Raw genomic sequence first — 16495 nt, forward strand, 5'->3', positions numbered from 1 at the left:
GTGTAAATCAGCAACACCATCCTGGCAGACAGATGCATATACACACACATACCAAAGCAGTGGCCTATCCCTCAAGTGGTTTGAGTTCCAAAGAAATGGATGTGATAGATCTTCTATTTGAGTCAAATATTCAATCATTCATAGTATTATATGGTGTACGCATCAAAACATTATTTAAACACGGAAAACAGCAGAAATGCAGTACCAGAAAACAGTAGTGGAGGGGCCATTCCAGCTAAGTGCCACAAGAAAGATGATAAAGTAGCAGAAAAAAATAAATCATCAACAGATATAGTAATCCATTACAATTTACAATTATCATCTTTTCTAATCAAACTGTCTCTTTCTCACAAACATTGCATCACGTTTCTTTTGGTTATTATTATTATATAAGACAATTCTTTAGATTCAGATTCAATCACAAATCGAAATACAATAATTGTTTTGTTAACTGTACGTTTTGCGCAATGGTCAGTGGCCCAAGAACTTCCATTATGGCCACTACAACAGTGTGACTGACAGGTTAATCAAAAGTAGAACCATCACCAGAAAGGGCCCAAAACCCCCCAATCCTTTTCTGCTTTTTATGATTATCACTTATCAGTGGCCATCGCACTTGCTTTAGTGGATGATCAGTATCCACTAGGTGGGTTGTTGGATAAAGAGGATATTATTAGTTTGTTGATACAAGAACCAGTTAACACGGTTCTTGGTCACTCACTACTGCCAGATAAGATCGTAGTCACAATATCAATGATTGTCCTTTATTTTTCAACTCTAATTTTCTTTTTTCTTGCTCCAATCTTAACTTCTCTAATTACTAAACAGTTATCGAGGAATTGTTTTAACTCTTTCATTTTATTAAGTTAGAGGAGAAAGGTTACCTAAAAACAAAGTATCATTCCACAATTTGGTTGTATTTTTTTTGTTTAACTATGATTAAGTAGTGGTGTGTCGATTGATTATCTCTTCCAAAAGTCCAACATCCAGAGGGGTCTGTCAGTATGGATTATGACCTCAGACGAATATTATAATGGTCCACAATCTATCCACTAATTAGTGGGTTATGAATAAATCATCCCTTCAAGTTATGTGGCCATTTTCTAATGATACACGTAAATTCATCTCCTAGAAAAGTATTGATGTGTTTGAGCCCTCAAACCACCTTACACGACACTTCTTCCTCATCTATAATGGTTTATTAAGGCCAGTAAGATCACTATGTTATGTAGGAACAAAATCGTCTAAATCAACAAGCTATCAATATCTATTTGATTCCCATTCTTTCATGATGATGAATGTATCAATTTCTTAATTGGACTCTATTTGAAAGCTCTCCGAAAACTCAACAAGATTCGTGTAGCATAAGATACCTCTAAAAACTTGGAGAAGAAAAATTAAGGAAAAATTGTTTAGCTTCTCTTCCATGGAACATGTGGAATTTATAAAACTGTAATTCTTCTTGTAGAGTCATCAGATCAAATTTATATCCGAGTTCATAGAATCCTCAAGTTGTACCAAAGTTCAGTGATGAAGTATGCAGTATATAATTTCCCTCGTAAATACGAGTGTTAAACATTAAAACAATCGAGGTCCATGATATATCCATCCTATATTGTTTCCACAGTTTGAAACTCATTTATGATCTACACATGATAAATACATTCATCCATGCATTGTTCATTAATTAGGTTTCAAGTAAATCATACTATGTCAAAAGCAAATGGAAAAAGAAGAATACTTGTCTTAGATAGCATTTGACAGATACAAATTTAGATTGTTTTGAAGAGTTCATAACTTTGTATTTCATAACAAAGTACACAACATATTATTATCACACGGTGATAACAAAAAATTCTTTTCCTGTCAACATAATTTGATTAGAATAAAATACTAGAATCATTCATATAGTTTATTTTATTGGTATTTCCGTGCGTCCAATCCACTTATTAACCTTGGCAGACAAGATTTAGGAAAGCTTTAAAAGGTGTACTGTATTGCCCATGCTAGTGACCACACTCAATACTTATATCAACACTCGTGTGAAAACAAACTAGCTGAGAGCTGAGAGCTCAGATCTAAGAGCTAGGAGCCAAGAGAATCTCGCTCTCAGATAAAGTCTCCTGTGTGAAAATTAGAGGTTTTTCCTGAATTATACCCTACGAACAAAAACAGTGCTAGACAAAAAAGAAACAACCTCATTTTTCTGGCCTCTCGAACTTGGGGTTTGCGGAGGCATTGTAAACATGAAATCTTTGAGGTTCAGGCTACTATTCATTCTGACACTTCTAATTACAATTACCTATCATGCGAGCGTGGTTGCAGAAGAGCAGAAGTACCAAGAAAAGAAGACTTACATCATTCACATGGAAGAATCCACCATGCCAGTGAGTTTCAGCGATCGCATCCAATGGTATGATTCATCTTTAAAATCGGTATCAGATTCAGCCAACATGCTTTATGCCTATACTGAGGTATTCCATGGCTTCTCCACGAGGCTAACTGCTGAGGAAGCCAAATCACTTGAAGGCCAACCAGGGGTTCTTTCTGTCCTAGAAGAAATGAAATACGAGCTTCATACTACTCACACGCCAGCGTTCCTTGGACTCGAAAAGGATGAAGCACTGTTCTTCCCCGATTCTAGTGCAGCAAGCGACGTAGTTGTTGGGGTTTTAGACACTGGTGTTTGGCCCGAGTTAAAAAGCTTCGATGACACCGGACTAAGCGAGGTGCCTAAAAGCTGGAAAGGCGACTGCGAGGTGGGAAAGAACTTCAGCTCATCAAGTTGTAACAGAAAACTAATTGGTGCAAGGTCCTTTTCAAATGGGTATGAATCAGTTTATGGGCCAATTGATGAGAACATAGAATCCAAGTCACCAAGGGATGATGATGGCCATGGAACGCACACATCAACTACGACAACTGGGTCAGCTGTAGCTGAAGCTAGCCTATTTGGCTATGCTCCAGGGACAGCACGGGGGATGGCCACACATGCCAGGGTGGCCATATACAAAGTATGCTGGAATGGTGGCTGTTTTGGCTCTGACCTACTAGCCGGAATGGACAAGGCTGTTCAAGATGGTGTTGATGTACTATCGTTGTCAATTGGCGGCTCAATTTCTGATTATGATAGAGATAGCATAGCCATCGGAGCATATGGGGCGATGTCAAAAGGGGTCTTCATATCATGCTCAGCCGGAAATGGCGGCCCTGGTTCCAGTACCCTGTCCAACGTTGCACCATGGATAACCACTGTAGGTGCTGGAACTCTAGACCGTGACTTCCCTGCATATGTCAGCCTTGGCAATGGAAAGAATTTCTCTGGCGTTTCACTTTATAGTGGAAAGCCGTTATCTGATTCCTTGATGCCACTTGTGTATGGTGGTAACGTTAGCAGCTCCTCCAATGGAAATCTATGCCTGTCTGGCAGTTTGATTCCCGGGAAAGTTGCTGGGAAAATTGTGGTCTGTGATCGAGGGATGAATTCTAGGGTGCAAAAGGGACTGGTGGTAAAAGCCGCTGGTGGTGTAGGGATGATCTTAACAAACACTGATTCCAGTGGGGAAGAACTGGTGGCTGACGCACATCTTGTACCCACTGCAGCTGTTGGTCTTACAACTGCTAATGCAATAAAGAAATATATGTTTTCAGATTCTAATCCAACAGCCACAATTGCATTTCAAGGCACCAAGTTGGATGTCCAACCATCACCGGTCGTGGCAGCGTTCAGTTCTAGAGGTCCAAACCAGATAACACCAGACATACTCAAACCGGATTTGATAGCACCAGGTGTTAATATCCTAGCTGGTTGGACTGGTGCAGCTGGACCTACGGGATTGCAGGAAGACACTCGACGGGTGAGCTTCAACATCATTTCCGGTACATCCATGTCATGCCCGCACATAAGCGGCCTAGCAGCCCTACTCAAGGGAGCCCACCCAGAATGGAGCCCGGCAGCTATCAAGTCTGCACTGATGACCACATCCTACACCACCTACAAGAACGGCAAAACCATACAAGATGTTGCAACTGGGAAACCAGCGACACCATTTGATTATGGCGCCGGACATGTGAATCCAGTATCAGCCCTTGACCCAGGCCTTGTATACGATGCCACAGTTGATGATTACCTAGGTTTTCTCTGTGCCCTAAACTACACTTCAACTCGAATTAAGACAGTCACAAATCAAAGTTATACCTGCGAGTTGGGGAAGAAATACAGCGTGGGAGATCTTAACTACCCCTCTTTTGCTGTTCCTCTGCAGACATCCTCAGGTCAAGGTGGTGGTAGCAGTGCAGTGACTGTGGTTAAGTATACAAGAACCTTGACTAATGTCGGCACTCCGGCAACATACAAGGTTTCAGTGTCTTCAGAGACACAGGCAGTGAAGATAGTGGTTGACCCGGAATCACTGACTTTCAGCAAACCTAATGAGATGAAGACATATACGGTTACCTTCACTGCTAATTCAATGCCATCAGGAACTACAAGCTTTGCTCGTCTGGTATGGTCGGATGAACAGCACAATGTTGGAAGTCCAATAGCTTTTGGCTGGACATAATCATAATAACATTTAAGTGGTATAGCTCAGAATCATGAGTGGTAAAGTACCTCAAGTTGTAAATAAATCCTCTGTTTAAGAATAAATGAATAACTAGTTTGTGTTTTACATTTTAACATTCTTGGTCGTCTTCTACCAACTGTTCAAGCAGATATGACTACACTGTCAACAACTCTAAGATGAACAATTAGTAAACAGAATAGAAATATAGGGGAAAGGGGTGGATATATTATTCAGTTAACCACGTATGTATTGGAATGTAAAATAGACAACTTGGTTTTCCTGGTTCTAATGCTACGTTCTATTGCCCAACCCCCTTATGTGGACCACATAATGAATTTAAAGAAATAATGTGGGGGAAAGTTCTATCATACCATTTTAAGTGATGGTGAATGTACACATGGAGGACTATTATCATAAATAGTGGACCACCAGAAGTTGGTATTTCACTGTACAAGTTGCTTCACAACTAGATTTGTGCAGAACCACCATTCAAAAATGGGTTTCACATGAAGAGGAAAGCCATATATTCAAATTGTCCTTAATAATTCAAAAAAGCAGCAGAAGTCTGTAACAGGTTTGTGAGCTTCCCTTGATATGCCAGCAATGAATTTTTACGCTCTGCTTTTTTGGGTGATGTGCCCCGGCCGGTAATTAGTATGCCCTCCAAAACGAGACTTCAATTCAGATTAAACCTTAAAACAGTTTTGAAGATTGTGTTCTAGTTAATGGTTTAAAGTATCATATAGTCAATGATTCTGAACATTAGGTCTTTTTTTTAAACAAAAAAAAAAAAAAAACAGAGAACATCAGAATGCTATTTGAATAGGCTGAAAGAAGACTTCTCTGTAGTTAGGTTAAATTATGTATTGTTATGAAAGAAAGTCATCTGAAGCAATCAATGATAATTTCATTAAAGTGGCCATACAAGTTTATAACTTATTATTCTTCCATGGAATTGCATCCAAATAAACCAAAGCACACACTTTGTTAAATCTTATTCCACTGCTCAGAAGCTAGAAAACTTCAGAGCATGTATATAGAATGCGCAAGAATTGATACACAAACAAACAGTAAATGCTAAACTCATTCTTGGGTCTTGATCTAATAAAGTGAATATAATAAAACCAAGTTTCAGTTACCTCCAGAGCATACACTCACAAGGTCATACACTACAAAACAGCCATAAGAGAGCACAAGATCTCTCAAGGATCATTTCCCATAAATTTTCTAACCATCTAAACTTGAACTATGATTAGTAAAACGTACTGGCTTGTCCGCTGATTAAACATGTTGAAGATCAAGAAAAACTAGTGTGGACCCAAGCATCATTCAGAATCCTGTATAGACTGACAAACAGGGAGGTAATATGTGTCCAATTGCCAATATTTATGTTTCACGCCCTTCCAAACTTCTTCTCCCAAACAATCCTTTACGGGCAAGGGTATTAACTGTGTGGAATAACCCAAACTCTCAAGTTCTAGAGAAACCAACTGACAGTAAACAACATGAAAAAAGGCATTACCTCCACAAAGGCCATTAAAAAATGAGTAGATCCCACCAGGTTTCAACAATGAAGGAAGATGTTGGTGGAACTCTCTCATATCTTCATAATACTCCCCATAAGTGTCGAAGAATACACCTGGAAAAAATAGAATCAACGATTACAAGGGGACAGTTATGCATACTATATGCCATATAAGATACTCAAATTAATTAGCTATTATTTTCTATTAAAAAAATAAAAAGGAAAAAGAAAAGCTTAATCTCAAACTAGCAAATTATATATCGACATAAACAAGATGCTATCTAGCCAACCAAATAGTCATTAATAAGCTTTCCTAGGTCAGTCAAGTTGAGTTGAGTGATTGAACAACATGTCATTCTTTCAACAACAAACCCAAACACGGGCAACCACTATTACTGATCAAGCTTCTACAAGTATTTGCACATGTAAGCAGGGGACATTGTAGACAATACAACATGCACTTAATCCATCAATGATAGAAATCAGCTATAGCTGCACATTTCCTTGGTCATTTCACATCCTTCTTTATAGTGGTCTTAGATACATCAAAAATATTAAGTAAAAGTCGAAACTAATAACTAATTTAATGAGGTTTGCATGTCTATGGGTTGGTATATTAAATGGGATGGAAAGGGGAGTGAGTAGTAACCACTAATGAGAAAAGAAAGTAGATTCCAGAAGTTCATAATAAAGTACCACCAAAGTCCAATTCTGCTGCAAAGGAAATTCAGTATACTCCTAGCCACTTCTTGTGCACTATATGCAAGAGTGGTAGAAGTTTCCTTCTTGATTCAATTTCTTCAATACCAGATGTAGTCCCATCTATATTCAGTGATTGTGCAAAAAGAAATTTTCCATTTTTGGTTTAAAAGAAATAGTTCAAGCCTCAACTAAACTATCACTTTACGACCTTAGTGGATGAGAGAACCCACACAAGTGCTAACAACAATCTGAGCTAGGAGTACTTATTGAAAATAAAAATAACAAGAAACTGAGCTAGGAGCCATTTTTCCAGTAAACATGTTTGGACAAAAATTAACTACTAGAAAGTAATTATCACTTTACTAAAAAGGCAACATGAAAAAATATCTTCTCAAGTCACCACAAGTGCAACAAATCTCAAAGATTATATTAATATAATCACCACTCCCTTGTAAACTGAGTTTAAAAAAGTGAGTATTCATAATCTATTCATTTGTTCATATGCATATAAGTTAACAGCAACTGAATCTTGTCTTACCATCATAAGATTCGAGTTGCGGAAGGACATCCTGCCAACGACCAAATATTATCTCCACATTCTCCTTCTCACCCCACCCAGAACGAAGCATGCGGCCATAAACCTCTGGGTGAGCCTCAACAATAGTGTGTTTAATAGGTGCATATTGTTGTATGGCATTATCCACGAGGCCCATTCCAAATCCAATGTTCAGTATGTGCTTGCCTCCTGAGCAAACAGCTTTTGCATGCGCCTCCATTAGTGGTTTCTCCCAAGCCATCATGATAGCCTTGCTATTGGAGTCCATTAGCTTATCCTCACTAAAAGTAATTCTATCTTCCAAGTAGTCACCATTAGTATCATCACTTGGGTTTGATCTTCTAGCAATTGTTCCAAGGATCAACTCAGCCTGTATCCCTGTCACGTTACACTTACTTGAAAAATGAGAAAATGGAAGGTAAAGTATAGACGCTAAACTTGCAACATGGATAACACTTGTGAGAATGCAGGGTTATTGTCAAATCAATTTTAACGTATATAGAAATGTGTTATTCAGGAGAAGAGACATGAAGTCATTAGAAGTGAAAACAAGTACCCTTACAATGCATCTAAAATGACCAAAAAAAAGGGGAGGTGGTTTGTTGGGACTTGGAAGAGAGTAAGCCAAAAATTTCAACCTAATTGTTTAAATTTGTTCTCTAGTGCCTTGCATATGGAATCAAAGATGATTTTAATAAGAACTACTTCTATTTTAATTATTCTTATGAATAAGCTGAATGTTCCAGCCCTCAAATATAATTCAAATCACCAGAATACAAATAAAAATGGTTCGTACCTAGCATTTTTATTAAATATTCAACTATTTCTGATTCTATTTTGGACCTTTTTTATATGGACAACAAAGTTCTATTCTTCTTTGCTATTTTTAACGGCGTTGTGCAAAAGTTTGTGCAGAAATGGGATCCTAGGCTTGAATTTCGAAATGCAAACAAGAATCGCATTGGAGTCCAATAAACGAGTGGAAATTTACTTCTGACTGACTTCCTGTGAATCGACATGTAAGTATAAACTTAAAGGAAACACATCATAATAGATCAACAATGTATATATATCAAATACCGTTAGGCAGGCAGGCAACCAAGGCAAGACCTGTTTATAATCACGAGCCCGCATTCATTAGAAACCAACCAGGAAGCAAATGAGACTAAGCTGTGATTCTGGTTCAACCAAGGGCAATACTGATGACTAAGGGTCCGTTTGGGATGATAGTATTTATTTAGCTAAAAATACACTTCCCAAACGAATCCTAAATATTGTGATGCGATGGCAACCAACAACAATGTCAATCTCATGGTTTCGTTGTGTGTCATTCTCTAGTTTACAAAAGTAAAAAATCTACTTACTAAAGATTTCTACAAACTGTTGGATTTATTTTCTAGTGTGGCCCAATAGCCTATATATTTTTACATGTTTTATTTTATTTGGACTCCACAATTAGATAAAGCCAATATTATATATAAAGTTCAGTAATTAGAATTTTAATATAATCACTCTTCTAAGATAAGAAGGAAACCTTGATGGATTAGGAATTCTTCTGATAGAGTTTATCTGGCCCTCTTCTCTCCTCTATATAAGGATGGGTGACTCCCCTTCTTTTGATATTATTCCATCACTCTAAGTTTTATAGTCATCCTAATGAAGTGAGAGACAGAGAGAAGAAGGTGAGCCAAGAATTAACGGTTTAACTATTAGGGGTATTTTCTCAACTTCTCTAATTCAATGGCTGACAAAGGTATGTTCGTTTTATTTTTGAGCTGTATTAAATTCAAGATCCTGTTAAGTTTAATTCCGCATTATTATTATGGTTACATGTATTATTAAATCTTACATGTGGTATCAGAGCTTTAGTTTGTGAATCAATACACCTTGGAATAATAATATATTTATGAATATTGTTATTATATTATAATTATAATTATTCATAAAATCATACTTTTGTTTATAAGGTTTGAACTCTGTTGGCATGTGATGTGCACTCCACTAAGTATGCACATCATGGACTCCCTCACTCATAAGACAACATGATCTTTTAGGTCCTAACCTAAATAAGAGCACAGTCCACTCACTTTGTTTTGTGATTTGCTAGGTGCAGGCTTTTATGTAATCCTATATGCTGTTCATATGCATGTTTTGATTTATTATCAATTTTAGTGATAATAATTTTTATAATCATCATAATATGATATTGAATTGAGTGTATTGCTTGCCGTCATGATAAAGTGCATAGATTAAATGCAATCTTAGAATTTTGTTGAATCGTTCAGTCTATTAAATAAATATATTTATTTGATTGTATCACATTAGAGGATTATGTTTTTGCCTTGTCTAATTATGCACACTTATTGTCTATTATTGTTAATATTTATATATTTTCATGATTTAAATTTGATATCATGATATAATTTTATGACATTGAATATTAAAATATTGAAGTGGTTAATTTATTTAGGCGTAATTCTTGTTAACTATTATATAAGATATTCATGATTGTCATATTTTATATATATATATATATTCATGTTCGTCCAGAGTTATTATTATTATTATATTGGTAATTACAATCACATAAAAGAAATTTTAGAAATCATAGAATAGTGATTTCATTAAAATTGTGATTGAATTAATGATAATTAAATAACTCAAAATTAATGAATAGGGAATATTGTTGGTTAGTTTCGTATTCATAGGGTTTACTAATTTAGTAGCTGCCAAAGTGGCCTAGATTTGTAAAACTTATGAATATAGAACTACATAAAAGAATTGTTAAAAGGGTAACATTAAGGTTAGTAATATTCTCAATTGCAGTTATAATTAGGATATTGAAACTAGCCCAAAGGAGAGTCACTTTCAAATAATTATAAACTGGGTAGGATAATATAACTTATGTAATTTGACAGATTAGAATTGAATACCCAAAGTAACATGACTAGCTGAAAAATTGCATAAATTACTTTAGACTTACATAAGTGATTCTTGACGAGTGGACAATAGATATACCTAAGTTTTTCCCAAAGGAAAGACTTATGTGATATCAATAGTTCATCGTAATTCTCAAAGCTTTAATATGTATATTGTTTATGCCTTTTCCCATGTTACCTATGAGATCTTGTGTTAATACCTCTTAAGATCTGTCAAAAAGATAGCTTGCTATCTAAGGTGGTTGGACTTAGAAGGGAGGCTATATTGACTCCTCCGACCTTCCTGGGATCTTACTTGGTTATTGACCAAAGGACTCTTTAGTGACTTTACCCTAACGCTTAAAGTAAAATTTGGTTAAAGGCTGTTGAAGATCGACAAGCCACTTGCTGGCACTATTATGGCTGAATTAACAATAATGAAATATAATGGCCACCGAGGAGTTTAGGATCACATCCTCAATATGGCGACAAAGTTGCAAAACTTAAAACTTTAGGGATGCAGGTTGATGAAACCTTCCTCGTGCAGTTTATTCTTAACTCACTTCCATCACAGTTCGGTGCATTCAAAATTCACTATAATACCAATAAAGATAAGTGAAGTTTGAATGAACTGACTAATATGTGTCTTCAGGAGGAAGTGAGGTTAAGGGAGGAAGGACGTCAAACTGCATTGGCTGTAACTCATGGAGCTGTAAAGAAAAAGATGGGTAAGTTTGTAAAATCTAAGAAAAATCCACTAAAGAAAAAGAATGAACCTGAGGAAGAAAATCAGGCTCAGAATGGTTTCACTGTCAAGTGCTACTTTTGTGGCAAGAAGGGACATGTGAAGAAAGATTGCAGCAAGCGAAAGGCTTGGTTCGAAAAGAAATGTAAGAAATTTTCTTTTTTTGTTATGAATCAAATCTTGCTGAAGTATCTTCTAATACTTGGTGGATTGACTCTGGGGCCACGATCCACATTACAAATGACATGCAAGGATATCTCTTAACCAGGAAACCGAAGGAAAGTGAAAGATTTGTCTATATGGGGAACCGTCTCAAAGCTGAAGTCGTAGCTGTAGGAACCTATCGATTGATCTTAGAGACGGGTCATCAGATGGATCTAGAAGACACTTTTTATGTTCCTTCAATTTCAAGGAATTTAGTTTCATTATCCAAATTAGATCGTGTTGGATATTCAGTTTTATTTAATTGTGGAAAACTCAATTTAATGTTTAATTCAAAAGTGATTGGTTCTGGTAATTTATGTGATGGTTGATATAAAATTACCTTAAATCATGAGTTTGCACAATCATTAGTAACTCTGCATTCAAATATTGGTTTAAGACGTGGTCTAATTAATGAAAAATCCTCAATCTTGTGGCATAGACGGTTGGGGCATATCTCTAGAAATAGAATTGAAAAATTGGTGAAGAATGAGATTTTGGAAAACCTAGACTTCACTGATTTTCAAATATGTGTGGATTGCATTAAAGGAAAACAAACCAAACACACCAAGAAAGGTGCCACAAGAAATAATGAGTTTCTTGAGATAATTCATACAGATATTTGCGGGCCACTCAACATCCCATGTCTTAGTGGTGAAAAATATTTTATCACATTTATAGATGACTTCTCACGTTATGGATATGTGTATCTAATTCATGAAAAGTCTCAGGCTGTTGACATCCTTGAGGTGTACATAACTGAAGTCGAGAGACAATTACATAGAAAGGTTAAAATAGTGAGATCAGACAAGGGTGGTGAATATTATGGTAAATATGATGAGTTAGGCCAAAATCCTGGCCCATTTGCCAAATTCTTAGAAAAGAAAGGCATTTGTGCTCAATATACAATGCCTGGTACGCCACAGCAAAATGGAGTTGCTGAAAGGCATAATCGTACACTTAAAGATATGGTTAGGAGTATGCTAAGTTACTCAATTGTACCTATTTTAATGTGGGGTGAAGCTTTAAAGACTGCAATGTATATCTTAAATAGGGTTCCTAGAAAGGCGGTCCCAACAACTCCTTTTGAGTTGTGGACTGGTAAGAAACCTAGTTTGAGACACTTACATATTTGGGGTTGTCCAGCAGAGGCAAAAATCTTCAACCCACAAGAGAAAAAGTTGGACTAAAGAACAATGTCTGGATATTTCATTGGTTATCCAGACAAGTCTAATGGGTACAAATTTTATTGTCCTAATCACAGTACGAGGATAGTAGAGACTGGTAATGCTAGATTCCTAGAGAATGGTGAAATTAGTGAGAGTGAGAAAACACGAGTGGTGAATTTCGAGGAAATTTGGGTAGATGTGCCAACATTTGACCCTTATCGAAAAAATTGTTGTTCCTTAGACTATTCCACAGGCTGAGGGAAACGAACAACATAATGAAAATCTTTCACCACCTCATGTTTCACCACTTCATGAAGATACCACCATTGAAAATATTGTAGAACCACCACAACCGGCAGTTCTGAGAAGATCTCAGATGGAAAGAAAGCCTGCCATTCCAGATGATTACATGGTGTATCTACAGGAATCTGATTTTGATATTGGGATTAACAAAGATCCAGTCTCATTTTCACAAGCCATGAATAGTGATGATTCTTCTAAATGGGTCAATGCTATAAATGAAGAGTTAAAATCCATGGAACATAATAGTGTTTGGGATCTCGTCGAATTGCCTAATAAGTGCAAAAAGGTCGGGTGTAAATGGGTCTTCAAGACCAAGCGTGACACAAAAGGCAATATCGAACGATTTAAAGCCAGACTTGTTGCCAAGGGTTTTACTCAAAAAGAAGGCATAGACTATACAGAAACCTTCTCTTCAGTATCTAAGAAGGACTTGCTTAGAATCATCCTAGCATTGGTAGCTCATTATGACTTAGAGTTGCATCAAATGGATGTGAAAACTGTTTTTCTAAATGGGAATTTGGATGAAAAAATTTATATGGAGCAGCCAGAAGGATTTGCAAAGAAAGGTAAAAAAAAACATTTAGCTTGCAAATTAAAGAAATCCATATACAGCCTTAAACAAACTTCCAAGCAATGGTATTTAAGGTTTAATGATACCATTATCTCTTTCGGATTTAAGGAAAATGCAGTTGATCAGTGTATATATCTGAAGGTTAGTGGGAGCAAGTTCATTATTTTGGTGCTATATGTGGATGACATTTTGTTAGCTAGTAATGACCTTGGCTTATTGCATGAAACCAAGGAATATCTCTCCAAAAAAAACTTTAAAATGGTTGATATGGGTGAGGCAAACTATGTTTTTGGCATAGAGATCTGTAGGGATCGATCTCGAGGATTGCTAGGACTATCACAGAAAGGATATATTGATCGTGTTTTGGAGAGATTCAATATGCAGTTTTGTTCAGCCGGTGATGCACCCATCATGAAGGGTGATAAATTAAGTGAAAAATAGTGTCCAAAGAATGACTTGAAAAGAAAACAAATGAAGGACATTTCATATGCTTTGAGGCTACAAATCATGCTTTATAGTTGCGAAAATTCATCTCAGGACTTGGTGTTGTTGACTCAATTGCCAGGCCGCTGAAGATATATTGTTACAATACCGCAGCAGTTTTCTTCTCTAAGTACGGAAAGTACTCCAATGGTTCTAAACACATGGAAGTAAAGTACTTAGTTGTTAGAGAAAGAGTCCAGAAACAACAAGTGTTAATTGAAAACTTAAGCACATCTCTTATGATTGTTGATCCATTCACAAAGGGATTGCCACCAAAGACATACAAAGAGCATGTTATCAGGATGTGTCTTTTAAGCAACCCTTGATGTGTATGGTTAATCGTGAGTGCTTATTTTTATTTGACACTATTTGCGCAATAATAATTTTGTTTCTGTTTTTCCTGTTCTAAAAGTGTGTACACATTAAATTGAATATTGATAAACAGGGAATGTCTTAACAAGACAAATTACAGGGGTCTTTCAGGAAAATAATTATATATCCTGATAATGGACTGGGTTGGTGAAGGTTATCGATGGTGTAGTGCATAGAAGGAAATATGACATAAATGTTATATAACCGCTATGACTCACATTGGTGATCTGAAGTAATCACAGTATTATAGTTTCTAATATATCTGAACTTATTGGCTATTTTTTAAAAAATTCGTGATCACGTGTCAAAGTTTTTATTGTGGAATCCAATGAGTCCAAATTTTTATAAGTTGCATATTTTTGGAAAAACTCATAATTGCATCATAATCGGCTTAATGGGCCAAGTGGGAGAATGTTGGATTTATTTTCTAGTGTGGCTCAATAGCCTACATATTTTTACATGTTTTATTTTATTTTAACTCCACAATTAGATAAAGCCAATATTATATATAAAGTTCAGTAATTAGAATTTTAATATAATCACTCTTCTAAGATAAGAAGGAAACCTTGATAGATTAGGAATTCTTCTGATAGAGTTTAGCTGGCCCTCTTCTCTCCTCTATATAAGGATGGGTGACTCCCCTTCTTTTGATATTATTCCATCACTCTAAGTTTTATAGTCATCCTAACGAAGTGAGAGACAGAGAGAAGAAGGTGAGCCAAGAATCCTGTTAAGTTTAATTCCGCATTATTATTATTATTATTATTATTATTATTATTATGGTTATGGTTATGGTTACATGTATTATTAAATCTTACGCAAACTAGTTTCAGTTTCCCATAATTCCTTGAATTCTCTGAATCCCAAGCTAAACCCAATCTTGATTGCTGATAATTAGGGTTCGATCCAATACAATCAAAATGAATCTAAAAATGTCACAAGACATGAGAAGGAAGGGTAGAGAGAGAGAGAGAATTACGAACCGGCATTGAGAAGGACGTCGAAGGCTTCTTGGTGGCCTGAATCCATGGCGAAGTCGCCAGCGGAGAGGTTGGAAGGAGAGAGAGCGTTCCAAGGTGCGCCGGCTTCGAGGAGGCACTTCACCGCATCGGCGTGGCCGTGCTTGGCGGCGTGCATCAGAGGGCTTAAGCCGTGGCCATCGAAGTAAGAGACGTCAGCTCCGGACTCTATGAGAGCTCTCACCTTGTCTGTGTCGCCATTTCTCGCCGCCTCGCAGAGTTGCTCCTCGTCCTCCATGTCTGCGCTCGCTCCAACTGGTATAATACCAATATATCGAGGTTGAGGGTACCTAAATTTTTTTCTTATAGGCGCCGGAATATATAATCAACCAGAAAAAAATAAAATAAAATAAAAATCATATTATGGTAAAACATCACTAAATCTCAAAATGTAATCTTGTGTACTGTTTAATCTCTTTTTTTTTTTTTTATTAATCCAAAAATCTCACTAAAGTAAAAATTACATAAAAAGATAGTCATTTATATATTTGGTTTAATTTTTTTAAGAATAAAAGTGAATTTTTTAAAATGTAAAATTATATATTTAGACAATTTGCACTATAGAAGTTTTACATTTTCTCTCATTCTAAAATAAATACCACATTATGAACAAAAACCTAACATTCTAATGTAATACTCTAATAACGTAACACTTCAATGTAACACACTAAAAAAATTTCTTGGTGTATTTTTTCCCAATGTAACACAAAAAAAAATAGTGTATTTTTCTCAAACGTAACACTCCAATCAATATAATCCCAAACATAATACTTCAATGTAACACACTCCAATATAACACACAAAAACACTAAAAAAACTCATGAGTGTATTTTTTTCAAACATAACACTCACAATTTAAAATTATACATTTGCCAAAAACTTACTAATGAATATGTATACTTCTTTTGGAATGGTTTGAAGAATTTCACATTTTTTTTTTGTGTTACATTGTAGTGTTATGTTTAAAAAAAATACACTAAGTTTTTACGTTTGAGAAAAAATACACCAAATTTTTTTTTTTTTTTTGTTACATTAAAGTATTACGCTAGTGTCACGACTCAAACCCGCCTCTAAACATGATAACATAAGTTAGGGGCTACGGAAGTAAATATACAAAATTAACGTAGTCCATAGAGTAGTGCAAACATGCATGGAACAGAAAATTTCAAAACAAGCTTATATATATATACAGATGTGACGTCAAAATACATTAGTCTTAGTCACCCAACTACACTGATAGGGTTAAAAGGTACTTAGCCCAAGTACAGTTATACAAAACAATCTCAACTAAAGTCTTGACATGATCCTCTCAAAAGGAACCTCCTCAGGAGGCACAGTAGTTGATTGACAAAACAGAAACATAGGC

At 36.0% G+C, this 16495-nt stretch overlaps 2 protein-coding genes across 3 annotated transcripts; one reads left to right on the forward strand and one right to left on the reverse strand.

Moving 5' to 3' along the window:
- Nucleotides 1-787: 787 nt before the first annotated feature.
- LOC114291795 (subtilisin-like protease SBT1.7) lies at nt 788-4678 on the forward strand. The gene has a single exon (XM_028235661.2). It carries the CDS (start codon nt 2247-2249, stop codon nt 4560-4562), a length of 2316 nt encoding a protein of 771 aa, XP_028091462.2. The 5' UTR covers nt 788-2246; the 3' UTR covers nt 4563-4678.
- An 853-nt stretch (nt 4679-5531) lies between these two features.
- On the reverse strand, nt 5532-15489 carry LOC114291796 (ankyrin repeat family protein). Of its 2 annotated transcripts, XM_028235663.2 has the most exons (4): nt 15094-15489; nt 7331-7726; nt 6088-6204; nt 5532-6013 (listed from the first exon to the last, which is right to left on the reverse strand). In XM_028235663.2, exons 1-4 carry the CDS (start codon nt 15365-15367, stop codon nt 5952-5954), a joined length of 849 nt encoding a protein of 282 aa, XP_028091464.1. In that variant the 5' UTR covers nt 15368-15489; the 3' UTR covers nt 5532-5951. The 2 variants fall into 2 exon arrangements, with proteins under 2 accessions (XP_028091464.1, XP_028091463.1); XM_028235662.2 differs by having other exon boundaries at nt 5532-6204; nt 15094-15485.
- Nucleotides 15490-16495: the final 1006 nt, after the last annotated feature.

The sequence above is a fragment of the Camellia sinensis genome, chromosome 3, assembly GCF_055761805.1.
Source record: "Camellia sinensis isolate YWXY chromosome 3, ASM5576180v1, whole genome shotgun sequence".
Taxonomy (NCBI): Eukaryota; Viridiplantae; Streptophyta; class Magnoliopsida; order Ericales; family Theaceae; genus Camellia; species Camellia sinensis.